The 16110-nt window shown below is 39.3% G+C and overlaps 1 protein-coding gene across 1 annotated transcript in view; it reads right to left on the bottom strand.

Moving 5' to 3' along the window:
* The window catches only part of mindy3 (MINDY lysine 48 deubiquitinase 3), a 68980-nt gene that overhangs the window by 20226 nt on the left and 32644 nt on the right, over nt 1–16110 (bottom strand). The window contains exon 11 of the mRNA XM_072659070.1: nt 1765–1837. Within this exon, the coding sequence (XP_072515171.1) occupies nt 1765–1837 (73 nt within the window). The remainder of the gene's footprint in view (nt 1–1764; nt 1838–16110) is intronic.

The following is a 16110-nucleotide window of genomic DNA, read 5'->3' as shown; positions in this document are numbered from 1 at the left end:
TTGTAGGCCAGCATCAGGGTTTTGAATCTGATGCGGGCAGCTACAGGAAGCCAGTGAAGAGAACAGAACAGGCGATCGGGCCGTGAGCGAGCATGCTGCTGTTCTTCCTTTCACTCCGCTGCTGCAGTGAGGACACTAACGCTAGAGCTCTGTTAGTTTATTTCCAGATGGAAGAAGAAGAACCACCAGAAGAAACACCTTCTTCACCACCTTCAAATACTTATATGTGGCCTAATGGCCTGAAATCTTTCAGCTGTAGTTTTGCTCACAAAGAGTGAAGCTCAGTGTTTTAAGCTGCTCTCCTCACTGGTTTTTACATGTGAAACACTTGTATGTGGCAGGTTGAGTGAGTTCAGTTTGTTTAGTTCATTGAAGACTCAGTGTTCATGAACTCTGTCTTCTACATCCCTGTCCTGTCCTTGAACTACAGCCAAAAGAACTGTGACTGTCCTTAAGTCTGAGCATTTGAAATAATATAAACACTGATATTCAGACGGCTTTCTGTAATAACTACATAACACAATACCTGTACTTTTACTTTAAGTACTTAAGTAGTACATTTTAGAATAAACTACTCGTAATACTTTAGTACTTTCACTTAAGTATGGAGCTTAAAGAACACTTCTACTCAAGTCACTTTTTTGATAGAGCACTTGTACTTTTACTCAAGTCTGGGTCTCTAGTACTTTGTACATGTCTGAAAGTGCGCTTTCAGGTATGAGACTTGATCCTCTAAATGTGTGTGATTTCAGCCTTAGTTAGCTGAAACTGTGGTATACTGCAGTAATACTTTGAGACGGTATGCGTGCATGAAAAAAATGGGTACTGCTCAATCCTAATACCGACATTCTAAAGATGTAACGGCACTAGAAGCCGAAACTGCCACTTTCCACATAGTACACTACAACATTCAGTACCTGAAATGTTAGCGTTAGTCAGGTAGAAGTGCAGAGCACTATGTTAATTTTTATATTTCAAACAGATAGAAATAGATGATGCAGTAGAAATGTTTTACCACCATAAAGTTCATTAGTTTTGGCACAATATTGTTTTGTATTAAAAACAGTTATGTTATGTTCTGATCTACTGGTGACTCAATACAATAAATATATAATATTAAGATGAATAGAATACAATATAGACTTTGTATATTGTATATTTGTGTGTGTGTGTGTGTGTGTGTATATATATATATATAAAAGGTAAAGGTAAAGGTGCACGTATTTGTCACTGGACAGTGTACACTGTACAGCGAAATGTGTCCTCCGCATTTAACCCATCTGGTAGTGAACACACACACACACACACACACACACACACACACACACACACAGGGGCAGTGAGTACACACACACCCAGAGCGGTGGGCAGCCAACTCCAGCGCCCGGGGAGCAGAGAGGGTAAAGGGCCTTGCTCAAGGGCCCAACAGTGGCAGCTTGCCAAGCCTGGGAATCGAACCCACAACCCTGTTATTGATATCCCGGCGCTCTAACCGCTGAGCCCCCACTGCCATTTTAAAATAAATAGCTCAAACTATTATTATTAATATAATTATCATCAAATCTTACACTTAAGCCTTGAAGTTCATCAACAGTAGGCTATTGTTACATTACAGATATTACTATACAGAACCACAAAACTTCATTCAGCCATTCAGGTTTTAAAACCACAGCTAACCCATTTTATACCTGATCTTCAGAGACACACTAATTATTTATCTCTCTGGAACACAAATGAAGACTATAATTATATCTCAAGGTTTACCTTCTGGGTCGAATGTCTGGAAGACTCTCCTGGCCTGTTCTGATGGCGACTCAGGAGCCACTAGGGACATCTCCTACAGAGAGAGAGAGAGAGAGAGAGAGAGAGAGAGAGAGAGAGAGAGAGAGAGAGAGAGAGAGAGAGAGAGAGAAATTGAAATTTGTCAGTGAATCTGCAAAACCCATTACACAACATTAACCACAATCACCTTTTGGGTGAACCACTCCAGCATGTTGCACTGGTACTTGCATTAATATGACTGATACCAGCTGCTTATAAGATAAGCCATGACTTTTCTTGACCAAACAAAGTATTTAAAAATTACTCGTAAACATGGTCAAAAAGTATGTGTGAAACATCTCTTAACCTCCTTCCACAGGCCCCTATTGACCATTTTGCCAATGGTACGAAAATCGTCTGGCTGACTTTTTTTTAGCAGAGCAGCTATGAAGCGTGTATGTTCACACTGCACACTGCTTTTTTTTGGCAATTACAACTACAACAAACCAAGTAATGTATGACATAATTCTAATCAAGAAAATATTAGGGATTTGTTAGATGACTTTCATTACATATAAAGTAAATGCATCAAAAAACCTTTCAGGACTCTGCAAGAGATAATACAAAAATACTTCATATTTACCTAAATTAAATAACATTTTTAATAACTGATATAATGTATTCTCTTAATCTATTTTCCACTGGTGGATAGAAGGAATTTCACTACTATGTACTAAACTCTCTATGGGAATGTGGTTTCCCAGTGTGTAACACTGCTGTATATTGATATAGAAGGCACATGCAGGCATGACAGTGATGTGCATGTGCAGTGGCCACAGCGAGCAGTACAACAATTCAGATTTTAAAAGACATGTAAGGGTTACATTCTTGAGCTTGGGCATGACCAATCAAACATATCCAATCAATCACTTTAAGAGAGAGTTGCATTTATGCTCATGCAGTCTGCATTATGTGTGAAAGACTCTCTGATGTGGACCTTGGGAACCAGTAACTCACGTCATTTGAAACAAACACATTCCTGCTCGCCTCAGATCGTGCAAACTTCTGTGGTTGCAATCTAAGGCTTGTGCTGCTGTCAGCCACTGAAATCATGTGTTTTGCTAATTATTTAGTTCTGTATAGTCTTTGTCTTTCTTTTTCTCCTAATTTCAGATTTTGGGATTTCTATTTCAGTGTTTGAAGTCTACACTGGACAGCCTTCAGAGCACAGCACAACATTACGTACTGTTCAAGGCATGGAGAAACATTCGTCATCCTGGTATAATGACACAACGGTAAACACAGGAAATGCCACAGTAATTTGGTCACAAGGTATGTAATGCTGTACACGGTAAAGGGTGTCATTTCAGTTCAGCTCTGGTCCCTGACAAACGTTTCTAAGTGGAGTAGTATTTCTTTCAGTCAGTAATACATTTAACAACATTATGCTATACGAATACTAAGTGTGTGCACAACATATCGTTCCAGTGTGGTGAGCAGGCACAATATGCACATTGCAGGGTGTGCAAATTGCACGTTAGGCAAACTGAATTAAATGCTTTAAACTTTTTTGCAGTTTGATACAAAAAGAAAACACACACCGTTCTCATTTTCCATGAAATATCTACCACGACAGACTGTATCTGCTTAACATCACTCATTTTACTCCAATCATTAATACACAGAGTACATTATTGATATTATGACATGCTGGATCATTGACTTCTGCTAAAATGTGGTGAAAATTCCAGAATTTTTAAATATATCAATTAGATATTTTATGTATATATGTATATATGTTATCGAGGATACTGTTCGTGCTTATTAAACACTGATCAGCAGCAGGTTTTATCACAAACAGTGTAATTAGTCTGGTTTAATTAGATGAAGAGCTGCAGATGCTGAATAAAAATTACTGTGTTCTGTATGGGAGAGTATCTGAACAGTGGTTTTTAAGAATCGCTACTTACGTACTTAGTCTGTGATTATATGTATTGTAATAAATATTGTGTAAATTGTGTATTGTGTAAATATTGTGAAAAATGTCTTTAAATATCATGATATAGTATTTGTACCATATCCCCCACACATAATATGAATATTGATCACAGAACAACAAAATATTGCAATGTCAATTTTGTCCAGTTTGATACAGAGTCAATAACATGGATTTTTTTTTTAAGATATTGAACATATCCCACTTTCCTCTGCTATTTCTACCCTTGCAACCATGTCTTTAGTACTGAATTTTGGCTGGTTGGAAACAGCTTAATTGTGTAGGCTTATGCACAATCATATTGTATTGTATTGTATAGATTTTCTACCCATTTGGTTCATCAATTACCCAACCCGTACATATTCTCCTATTACACGCAATGCCCCAAACACTGGGAGGGTGAAGACTGACACATGCCTCCTCCGACACGTGCAGAGACAGCCATCGCCTCTTTTTCCGCACTGATGCTAATGCACACAGGTGCCGTGTACCCGACTCTGATGCATTGCACTGGAGCGATGTGGAAATGCAGTGAATATGAAAGTGCACTGGAGCGAAAGTGGTAATGCACCTTATTTCACTGGACCACTAAGGGATCCCCTAACAAAAGTTGTACAAATCAATGAACTAGTTAAAAAAAAAAAAAATTATCATAAAAGCTATACAAGAAGTGAATTCTTTAAGATACATAAATGCACAAAATATGTTTTTGGAAATGAAGGAAATGAATTATGGAAATAAATATGTGTCTTTCACCATGAGGATTTCTATGCATTATACTATATGTGTATATGTTTATATGGATATGTTTGTGGTGATTTGGTGGGGTAGGATGGGTGTGGGAGGTTAAAAGGGGTAATATAATATATACTTTGTTTGTTGATTGTAATTTTTTTTATTTCTATAAAATACTTTCTTACTTATTGGGTGAACTGTGAAACTAAGTGAAAGCTCCTCGTCAGTGTAGCGTCAGACTCAGTCTGTTTGCATGAGCATGAAATCAACTGTAGAAACATATGGAGCTCATGCATATACAGAGCATGTGTTTGTGTGTGAATGTGGGGTGATTACTGGTCATCTGCAACTAATCTGACGTCAAACTAAAGATAAAATGATTGCAAGATTACTTCAAACAAACGTACACAAGCAATCAAGTCTCACACACTCTAATCCAAACACTCTCCTCCTATCTCTTCCTCTCACACACACGTACACATCTGATTAATAAAAAACAAAGCACTCACACTGTGTTTGTGTTCATGTTGGAAATTACAGCAGGTCACTGTCCCATAGCAGTGTGCAGCCTGAGGACACACAGCACCTCCTCAGTGTTTATTTGTGTGGGCATATATTATTATAGGTCAGAGAACGGCATTATACCATAAGGCCATGAATGGTGTGCATTCAAGATTGCGCTCGACTCCATCCATAATGACTCAAGCTGGACCCAAGAGGAATTTACTGCACAGCTTGAAAGGTCTATATTCTGATCGCCAGTTATATTCCACCATTGATGGTGGTGAGAAAACCGAATGCTCCCACCAAGAAAACGATGTGATTCTCCACAAAGGTAGTAAAAACAATGGTAATATAGTATATAGAACAAGGACATACCAAAGAGTCGTTTAAATGTTCTATTCTTTTTGAATAGTCCTTCTCTAGGAAAAGAGAATAGGTCATTCATAGGAAAATGGTTCATATCTCACTTCATATGTGAATATTAAGACCACCCCTGGTGTGGAATGAACTCGACCAGGGATATCACAGTGGTCACGTGACAGGGTTTGCTGCATGTACAAATAAGCGAGCACACCAGTCAGTCGCAGCAGAGTGCAAAACGAGCATGATAATAGGGTAACTTCTAACTTTGTGGCATGTTCTAGAGCCGCTGTAGTAAATGTGTACTGAGAAAGGACTTATCACACATTGAGTGCCTCCCAGTAGCATAAAAGTGGGGCTAGTGATGCAGGAGGGGAATGACGAATCAGGTGAATGGTACAGAGCTCTCGTAAGAGTAAAACAATGAAAACAGGCTTAAATGAACTGAAATTCTGTGTTCCTCAGTTTTGTTCCCAGAGTGTGCTGAGCCACTGTGTAAAAGTCCAGCTTGTAAGAATAACCCAGTCTCGAGCTGACCTCAAAGTCAATGGCTTTTCACTGGAGCCGGCATCCCCCTCTCTTCTCTCTCCCTTTTACACACACACACACACACACACACACACACACACACACACACACACACACACACACACACACACACAAACTCATATTATAGAGAAAGTCAGGGGATTAAGGGGTTAAATGCTTCCCATGGTGACAGTCTACAAGGTCAATAAAAGGCCAGTGCTAAAGGAAACTAGAGCTGATTTTGAAATTTTCAGTGCTGAATACAAACATGAAAGAACCACATATGCAACCACAGATAATAATTTAAACAAAATCTAATCTAACACAACTGTCTCCAAAAAAAACAGGTGTCCAGTGTTAGCTTCTTCAGTTTTGCACTGAAGTTATGAACTCAATCTCTTTAAAAAATCAAAAACATGAAAATATTCAGGCTTGTTGCTACCTGAGGTATTAGTAGGGACCTAAAAAAAAAATAAAAAAATAATTATCATTGTACTGTATCTCATTTTCTTTAATCCAGTGTTTCTTGGTGTACTGTGTTGAAGTGGATCGTATTGTATGGTAGTGTTCTGGATTGAATCACAGTGTATCACAGTGTGCTTTTTCTACCAAAGTGTCTCACATCACATGGTCACTGTACTGTGACTGACATGTTAGCTTGCGGCTTGTGTGTGAGCTTAGGGCTTACGCACTACCTTACTTTAAAGCAAAGCTTTCATTCTAAATACTGCACTTTCATAATGCTACATGCTCTAAAAAACATTAAGACGTACATTAATCTAACGCACAGTGTGGGGATGTCTCAAAACAAACATCACTTAATTGTATTAAATTCTAAACTAATTTAAGTTCTAAACTAATTTAAGTTTTATCATTTTGGTTCATTCTAAAACACAACACAATGTCTAACTTTGATAAAGTACTGATATTCAATACCATGGGTACTGGAATCTCCAGTAACTGCAAGTGTCATACGGACTGATTACTTGATACAACAGTCAACAACAGATTGCACACCAGCAAAAAAAGGCCTTTAAAAGTGATTAAGGTTCAGGGTAGTGCTGCACCGACACTGATACTGCATCAGCATCCATACTGGCACTTACACACAGTATTTATCAGTATCGGCAATCATGAACTATCGAATACCATGAAAGCTCACTGATGCTGATTATTTATTTTTTTTACATTTTTTTTTACATAGAAGGTTTTTGTTTGTGTACTTTATGAAACCAAGTGTTTATACAAACAGTAAAAGCCAGAGATAAACAGTTATTACCATTAAAGATTCATTTAATGAAACTTTTACATTTACAGCCCTTTTCGTTTCCATGTGGTGTTTTTTTGGTTCTGAAACCAAAAGTTTAAAGGAAACACTGAAGTTTAGTACCTTTTTACGCAGAGACATGTACATTTAAAACACCAATTAAAAAGCTGTTTGGTGAAGCTTAGCAAGATTGCACTTCCCTACTCTCATGTGTTCTGCATTGTGGCATTTTTTTTCATAGCCTGGAAATCCTTTCAAATGTGCCGTTCCTCAACCAGTAAATGCTGTTCTTTCAAGCTTATTATATATAAAATTATATAAAAAAATACAACCTATAAAGAAATATCAAGACTTATCGCCATCTATTGAGTAAGTCAGAGTTGGTATGTTTATTATTGTGTTATAAAAAAAAGAGATATTCTGTGATATTCTGTAGCCACTTGGTTTATCACATCTTGTGGAGTCCACCCAGGATTAAATTTTGGGGCCTATGAAAATGCTGCTAATTATGCTTATATAATTATGTTATATGAGTGACTGAAGTGTGGGCTTACATATAAGGCCTTAGGGGTTAAAGTAAAAAAAAATGTCTAAACATTGTTTGGCTCTTCAAGTGTTATTACCCAATTTATCAAGCCAACTCAAAGCCTTTCCCTTTCTGTTTGGTCTCATACTCTTCGCAGTTGCAGTCCAGAAAGCATGAGGAGTTGAGAATTAAAAAGCAAAGCAGCCCTCCTTCAAGAAACCCCAGGACCAGTTTGAGTGTGTGTGCTGCACTAATGTTTAGTCACACTGTTTTCATATGACAGTCGCTCGCCACTAGCAATCACATGATGTCCCACTGTCTCAAAAGCATTTGATGCAAAATGCCTATGAGCTGTACACATGCGCTCTCAGAAGAATGAAGGTAAACACTGCCTGTGTACTCTCACAGCAAGAGAGCTGCACAACACTACCAAACAGCTGCTAATGTTTCATAAAGAAAATACACAACTCACCAATACTCAAGGACAAGAAAAGGAGGAGGAGCAGAAGAGAGGTGAGAGGAGCAGGGGAGAGTGAGAAGGAAGGATAAAATAAATGAAAGGAAAAAGAGGAGAGAGGGGTCCAGCTGGAAGATGTTCTCCAAAGATCCCAACCCCCCGCCGGCAAGATACTCAGCAGAACAGCCGTCACTTAAAATGAAATGAATAAAAGCGTTGCCCGAGGCCAGCTGCAGAAATGAACTCTCATTCTTTAGCTAATGAAAAGATCTGTTACTTTTAACTTCCATATAAATCAAGCAATTCTTAAGTGTGCGCACACAGAGACGAAAAACAAAAAGACAGAGAGAGAGAGAGAGAGAGAGAGAGAGAGAGAGAGAGAGAGAGAGAGAGAGAGAGAGATAGAGAGATAGAGAGCGCAAGTACAAAATAGCGAGGCCAGGACAAAGAGCAAGAGAAAGGAGGAGGAACTGAGGGAAAAGGAAGGTGAGTGTGTGAGAGAGAGAGTGAGTGCGACTGAGGGAAAGGAAAAGAGAAAGACAGATAGAGAAAGAGATGGAGCACAAGACAAAAAGAGGGGCTGAGGGAAAAAGAAAGCGCAAGAGTGCAAAGGGAGAAAGCAAGCGAGAAGACACGAAGAAGGGAGTGAGGAAAAGAGTACAAGTGAGAAAGAGCAAGAGAACACAACAACAGAGGACAAAAGGAGGGACAGAGGCAAAGGAAAAATAGAGAGAAAGTGAGAAGAGACAAAAGGAGAGATGGAGGAGGGAAAAAAAGAGTGAAAGTGCGAGAGAGAGAGAGAGAGGGAGAGAGAGAGAGAGGGGCAAGAAAGAGCAAGAGAACACAATAGAAAAAGAAACTAAAGGATGAACTGAGGGAGGGAGAGAGAGAGAGAGAGAGAGAGAGAGAGAGAGAGAGAGAGAGAGAGAGAGAGAGAAGGACAGTGAATAACATCATATTTACTCCACCCCCTATTAAACCTCACCCACTACTATAAATAAGAATGTAAATATATATTGTTAGCTACTATTATTTTACAGGTTTAATGAAAAGTGCAAAAGAAGTTTCTTTTTAGCTGATCATTATTGTCACTGTTCATTTTATTCTTGATATATTCTTCAGAGTGTAATTCTGTGTGCTTAGTTAGTGCTTAGGCTTAGTTACACGTTCCTCTGCTCGGTTTATGAACTATCCACCCTTCACAGGCGGGGCAAATGTTTGACTCCACCACTGTTCTGGATCTGTGTGATATGGTGGAGGGAAAGTAAATAGTATTTGATCAGGGCATGTTTATTACTTGTGGTACAATCAAATCTGCCCTGAACTGTCATAAAAGAGGCTGTTTTTCAATCTTCTAATGCTTTACAGGTTCTAATTTCTCTCACAAGCCTTGAGAGCACTATTTACTGTATTATTAGTCAGCATCAGTCGCAGAGGTTCAGCAGTTAAGCAGAATCGACTTAAATGTGTGCCTACAGGGAACCGTATGCTAGGAAAATCCTAACATGCCATTAATCTTTGAATCTTATGCATGTAGGTTCTTTTTTTACTGCTATTTTGCTGGATTTCTTTAGTTATGGTGCAAAGGTATTCACGTGTCCAGGTTTGTTTTGAAGACATATCCAACAGCCAACAAAAACTGCATTTCTAAGTGCAAGAAGGCTTTGTGGCAGGAGTGGTACCACAAATATGTTGACACCTAGAGAACATGCTGCAATACTGCTGTCAAAATAAATCTACTGACATCACATAAAAAATATATAATTTGAGCATTCGTCATATTCGTCATAGCTGAATATCATAGTTGTCGCACACAAACCTTGTATTTCCACTTTTTACTTTCTGACATAATGAAAAAAATGTATTGATGAATGGACCAATCGAAAGGCTCCAAAATGGCTTCAAACTCCCACTGAAAGAGATCCGATTTTTGCAGGACAGTGACAATATACACTATATGGACAAAAGTAATGGGACACCCATTCATAGTTTCTTCTGTAATAAATGGTAATCCATTAAAAAAAAAAAGTGCATTCTGCTTTTGTTGGAGTAACTGTCTCTACTGTCTAGGAAAGGCTTTCTGCTAGATTTTGGAGCATTGCTGTGAGGACTTGATTGCATTAGTTAGTGAGATCATAATGTTAAACAATCACTACACCAACTCACCCCCAAAGTCTGCGTCATCATTCCAGAGAACACAGCTCCACTGCTCCACGGCTCAATGCTGGGTGGGGCTTAATACCCCTCTAGCCCATGGCTGGCATTAGGCATGGTGCCAACAGGTTCATGTATATCTGCTTCAGAGAGTCCTATTCTATTGGCAACACTTTTCTGCAAGGACTAGTCAAGTTGTGTGTGTGCATTTGAGTACTAATTAGACGGGATGTCTATAAATGTGAACATATGTCAAATGTCAACATATCATGTTTATTTTTGTTGTGTAATAAGACTTTTATATTCTTAAATATCCCAAGACACTGGAGGAGATGATCATGTGAATAATAATACAGAAGATACTGCTGCCGGAGAGAAACTAAGATTTAATTCTTTTATTTATTTATTCAGTCTTTTGTACATATTCAGAGACTCATATTAGTCACTCATGTAGCGTATGGGACACATATGTAATATATGTTTATGCAGTGGTTTGTCAAATATCAGGCATTGTGGGCTAGGACACATCCACATAATTAGCTTCTGTTACTTTTCTTTACCTGTAGTTCTGAGTGCATGCGTGACTGTAAGAGCAGTTTGAGGCAAGTGTGTGATTCAGACATGCAGGCTGTTCTCTTACTTTTAGCTCGAAAAATGTGTGGAAATGCAGAATGACATCAACCACAGCAAGCCTTTTTAACCCCCTTCCGTCTCACCTCACCTCTCTTTTAAAGGTTAACACACACACACACACACAGTCTTGTCACAAATTCTTAGTCCACAACAACAGTGAAGATGGGCTTGTAACTGCTCTAAACAACAGCCCCTGGTGACAAAAACAACTTACTGCTCTACCGCTGTTTACACTGGGACTGCAAAACAACAAGACACGGCCTGTAATCAACCCTGCAGAGTCAGCATTAATCACATATGCTCAGACGCACACACGCACGCGCGCACATACACACACACACAGATGAATTACAGAGCGCTGGTCTTTAAAGCTTTAGCACCGTTTAACAGGCAGGGGCCCCGGAGCCTGGGGCAGGTTGGCTTCGCTTCGCTCTGCTGAGCAAGATGACCCAGACAGAGGCACAGAGACAGACCATTGGAGCCACAAGTGCATTGAGGCACAGGGAGCTGCAAAAAAAGCTGCTATTCAGCACTGTGCTCTACAGGGAGAAACTGAGCCCTGCACAGAGACATTATGCATTATCCAGATTAGGTATTATCTTCTAGTACACTGTGTAAGCTCTGAAAGGAGGCGAAAAGACAGTCAAGCAGACATTTTTCTAGGGCTGTGCATGACTAAGGAACTTCTTTGTTGACAAAATGACCCGATTCCCAACTACAATTGATTCATTCTTTTTTTGGATATTTCAGAGAACTGGTGCTGTACGTTCCTGGGGACATTTCGTTCTATGCCATATGTACAAATGTTTGTGGACATCCATTCTAATGAATGCATTCAGCTACTTTAAGCTGCACCCACTGCTGACACAGTTGTGCAAATGCACACACAGAGGTTGTGTAGTTCTTGTAGAGACATACTGCCAATAGATTGGGATTCTTTGGAGCAGATAAACATGAACCTTGTAAACCTAATGCCAGGCATGGGCTTGAGGGGTATAAAGCCCCGCAGCATTGAGCTGTGGAAGAACTGTGTTCTCTGGAATGATGACGCTCCATCCAATATTTTGGGGATGTGTTGGGGATGAGGTGGGGTCGTCCATCATCCATCCTTCATCCTGACCTCATTTGAGCTCTTGTAACTGAATGCAATCAATTCTCACAGGTTTAAATGAAAACAGGTGTCCCAAAACTTTTGCCAATTTCTTATATTTATTATAGTTGTTAAAGGGGGGTTTAAGCAATTGGGCAATCCAGGCAGTTTTCTTTTATATCAATTGGTTAATTAATGTGTTTTATTTTAATTACACAGTTAAAATAACGACACGTCATGAGGTTCTTTAATCAAATGGAATAACTGTTTTTTTTCTATAAAGAAGCAAATACGTAAACAACATTTACATCAAGTGAAGGTTCTTTACACAGTACCCCATTCAGTGGCAAAATACAGATTATATGATGTACACAAGCTAGACTCTGTTTGTGGACAACAAAAATTATTGCTATAAACAATATTAGTCATTTTAGGACAATTTTATGCCATAATATAATTATAATACTGCAATTACACAATTTTAAAGAACAATTAACATTTCATATTTTGCATAATTAGACCTTAGAATGAAAATATTTTGGAATATTAAAAACGTTTATAAATATACTTCATTAACAAAATCCACACACTGGCTCATTCATGTTAATAAGCTCTACTCATTAAGTAAAAACAAAGGGTCAGCAAAAATGATTGAGAACAGGCATATATTGCACCACAAAGTAAGTTGATAAAGCAATTACCATGACTGGCCAAACACACGCCTTGACTGACCATCAAAAATGTTCCTTGTGATGACTTGTGTGACGTCCACACTCCATCAATAAAGACAATCCAGGTGCCTAATACATTGTTTTGACAGCTGCTCATTTGGGACTAGTCATAAATAGGTTTTTGGTAGTAGTGGAACATAGCTGGGACACAACAGAGCAAAGTCTTAGCACAAATAAATGTTCAGAAGCCAGCACTACAAATGGTTGAGGGACTGTAAGGACCAAAGCAAAATCTTCAGCTTGCAACTCTTGCTGCAGACAATCAATTAGCGGCATTTAATTTAGTCAAACTAGTCAGGTCACATAAGCCATATTTTGCAAGTTCCTCATTAAACTGCTAGATGGCAATACAGGCCTCATTCACGGCTGCAGAAACCCATTAAAGCTGCCATTCTGGCACCGCATCTGACTCAAACTCACATATTTGTAGAACGTGTAAAACCAGTATGCATTTTGGGGGAAGCAGAGTAAAGACTTTTAACACCACTAACCTAATACCATCACTCAGCCCAGTACAGTGAGTATCAGAACACAGCAGCACAAGTAAACACCGCTCACCACACTCTAACCTCCACAGTTCAGTTCTGCAGTTGGTGTTTTGAGTTTCACTGCATTTTAAATGAGTTTGATTCCAAAAAGCAAAGTACATTTGATCCTGAGAGACAAAACACAGAACATTACAGAAGGTCTGCACAATGGTGCGTTACCAGGTAATGCATGGAAAAGGTGGCATAAAGCGGCATTTCAGCCCTGAGCTGAAAGATGATCAGCAACTGGTACTGGCCTCAAAAACACTGGTCGGTCCATCTCTATAATGAACTCCTCGTTTCTAGACAGGACTCAAACTTTCTAATGCTGACTTTGTTGTAAAGTGTTTTTTGATGACTCTTCCATGAGGTCATATTTGTTGTAGGTGAAGGATATTACCAGGTGCACCTGCACCGAGGATCATTCGATTTACTCTACAGGATTCACCGTGTTCAGTACAAAAGAACAATGCTTCAATTTATAAGGAGACTCAGGAGGTACAAACCCTCTTAAATAAAAAAATTCAAGGTTTCCTGAGTAAAGGCAATGGTTCGCTACAGAACCAGCACAACCCAAAGATCCATTTGGATGCAGATCCTTGTTTAAACGGTTCTTCACATGTATGAAAAACCTCCTGTAAACAGCTGGTTAACAAACACAACGTTCTTTATGGCGCCACCATTGTCAAAAAGCCAATTTTTCAGTCCTAAATAAAACCTTTTCTTCAGTAGTCCAACCACTGATTTGCAAATCTATCTAGATGTTGAACCGTAATGTGTTGAACACATGTACAAATAATCTAATATGTAAATAAATAAGTCCACCTTGTCCTAGCAACCACAATTGCTAAATTTCATAAGTAAACTTTGGGGACAAATTGCTACATTCTTTCAACACAGAAAGACAAACGTTCCGTCAGCTCTTTCAGGGAAATAAACAACACATGCACTCACAGCAGAGAGATACAAACAAGCTGACTGTGAAACTGGATTTATATTGGAAATAATAAAAAGAAGGTTGTCGACCTTCCTCAGTCTCGGATTACACATAATAAACAGATTATGAAGTCATATAATCTGCATGGCAGCAAACTGCGTTGTGCTTTTTTTGGTCATGGTGTCGAACATTCCCAGTGGGCTTTTGGTGGGCTTTGGACTCTTCTGCAGCAGAGCTGTAAGAAGATAGCTGTGTGTTCTGTCTGTGCTCTGCCAGCTTTATTTTTCAGCATTTCTTTGAAAGGGAGTCAGAGGTTCAGAATCAAGAGTCTGGATTTCATTACTTTACTGACACACACACACACACACACACACACACACACACACACACACACACACACACACACACACAGCAGAAGGCAAAAGGCAGTAGGAACCAAGAGGCCATAGAAGGAGATCAGAGAGGCAGGTCCTGTTTTCCACAGGAGCAAGCACAGCCAACACATGCTGATGATCCAGCCTCAGAAATATTCTACGAGACTAGTGTATTCACATACACACACACACGCGCGCACACACCCACACACACACACATCTCCGAAAACAGTGTTTTTCCAGCTTTACAAGTCTGAGAAAAAGATGAGGGTGAGGAGGGTGAGCCAAATGATAAAGAGAAAATGTATTATTTCACACATGTTTAGACTACTGTGGTTACACAATATTTAATCTGTATATTGTTGCATACTGCTATTCTGTGAATAACACTATAAAGCACACTGTAAAGAAATGTCCTCGTATAGTGCAAGTGTACTGTGTATACTATTCTCTATATTTTGTGTATTGTCTGTAAAATATACGTAGCTATATACTGTTAGTACTAGAGAGACTTTAACAGCCGGAAACAAATTCCTTGACCAATAAATCTGATTCTAAAAAAGAGGAAAAACAGGGACAAAGAGGTCACAGGCAGAGGGAGAGTGAAAGATGGACAGGGAAAGGCAGAGCGAGAGACAGAGACATACAAACAGACAAACAGTAAGTATAGAGATACACATACACAAGTAGGTACAGCACACAAACACACAGCTCTGCAGTTCAGTATAAACACAGTGTTTAGACACAAACCAATCACATCCCAAATAAATAAATAAATGAATCTGTAAAAGTAAAGCGCTTTGGGGGGGTTCTGTGGTTCTAAGCGGGAAAAGCAGAGTCTTATGAACTGAGTACCTGCAGGGGCTCCAGAATTACTCTGAAAGCTCTGAATAGAAAGCAGAGTCTGTCTGAAAGACTTTAGCCTTAAAAGGTGATGTGAAATAGTATGTGCGAGCATTTGTGTTCGCATCTGATGGAATCTGCGTTTTCTACACACTTCTGTCATCTGCACAAACTCCAGCCTGGAGTGACACAATCCAGAGCTAGAAAGGCCCTCGTTTTTTCACAGAAATATACTGTCTGCAACGCAAAGCGTGCACACTGTTTAAGTTATAAACACACGTCCAGGTTCCCCCAGGTCCTAGGACATCCTCCAGTGGCTGGCTGCGTTGCTGAGGTAACCAAGGCCATTGAAAGGTTAGCTCCTGAGCTGTGTTACACCTGAAGATTAAAGTGCCATTCAGAGGGTAACACTATTAAAGGAAATAGGCCAACCAAATTCACACAACTGTGCACACTTCACTTCACTAAAATGAAGTCCATCAGCCAAGACAGGTTCAGTGCCTGAAGCTGGCGTCTTTGATTCTGCACTGGAGCTACGAGGCTAATGTAGCTAGTAAAGGACACTTGCACCCTGCAAACTGCCATATCCTTGCATTAATCCACTTAGAGCTGTTAAAGGAATTCATCAAATGGTTTATGATCGTACCAGCTACTGCTGTGTACACTAAGCAGAGAAAGACTAGCTAT

This window comes from Salminus brasiliensis, chromosome 1 (genome assembly GCF_030463535.1).
Source record: "Salminus brasiliensis chromosome 1, fSalBra1.hap2, whole genome shotgun sequence".
Classification (NCBI taxonomy): Eukaryota; Metazoa; Chordata; class Actinopteri; order Characiformes; family Bryconidae; genus Salminus; species Salminus brasiliensis.
The sequence above is the reverse complement of the archived record's forward strand: the minus strand, read 5'-3'. Positions and strand labels throughout refer to the sequence as shown.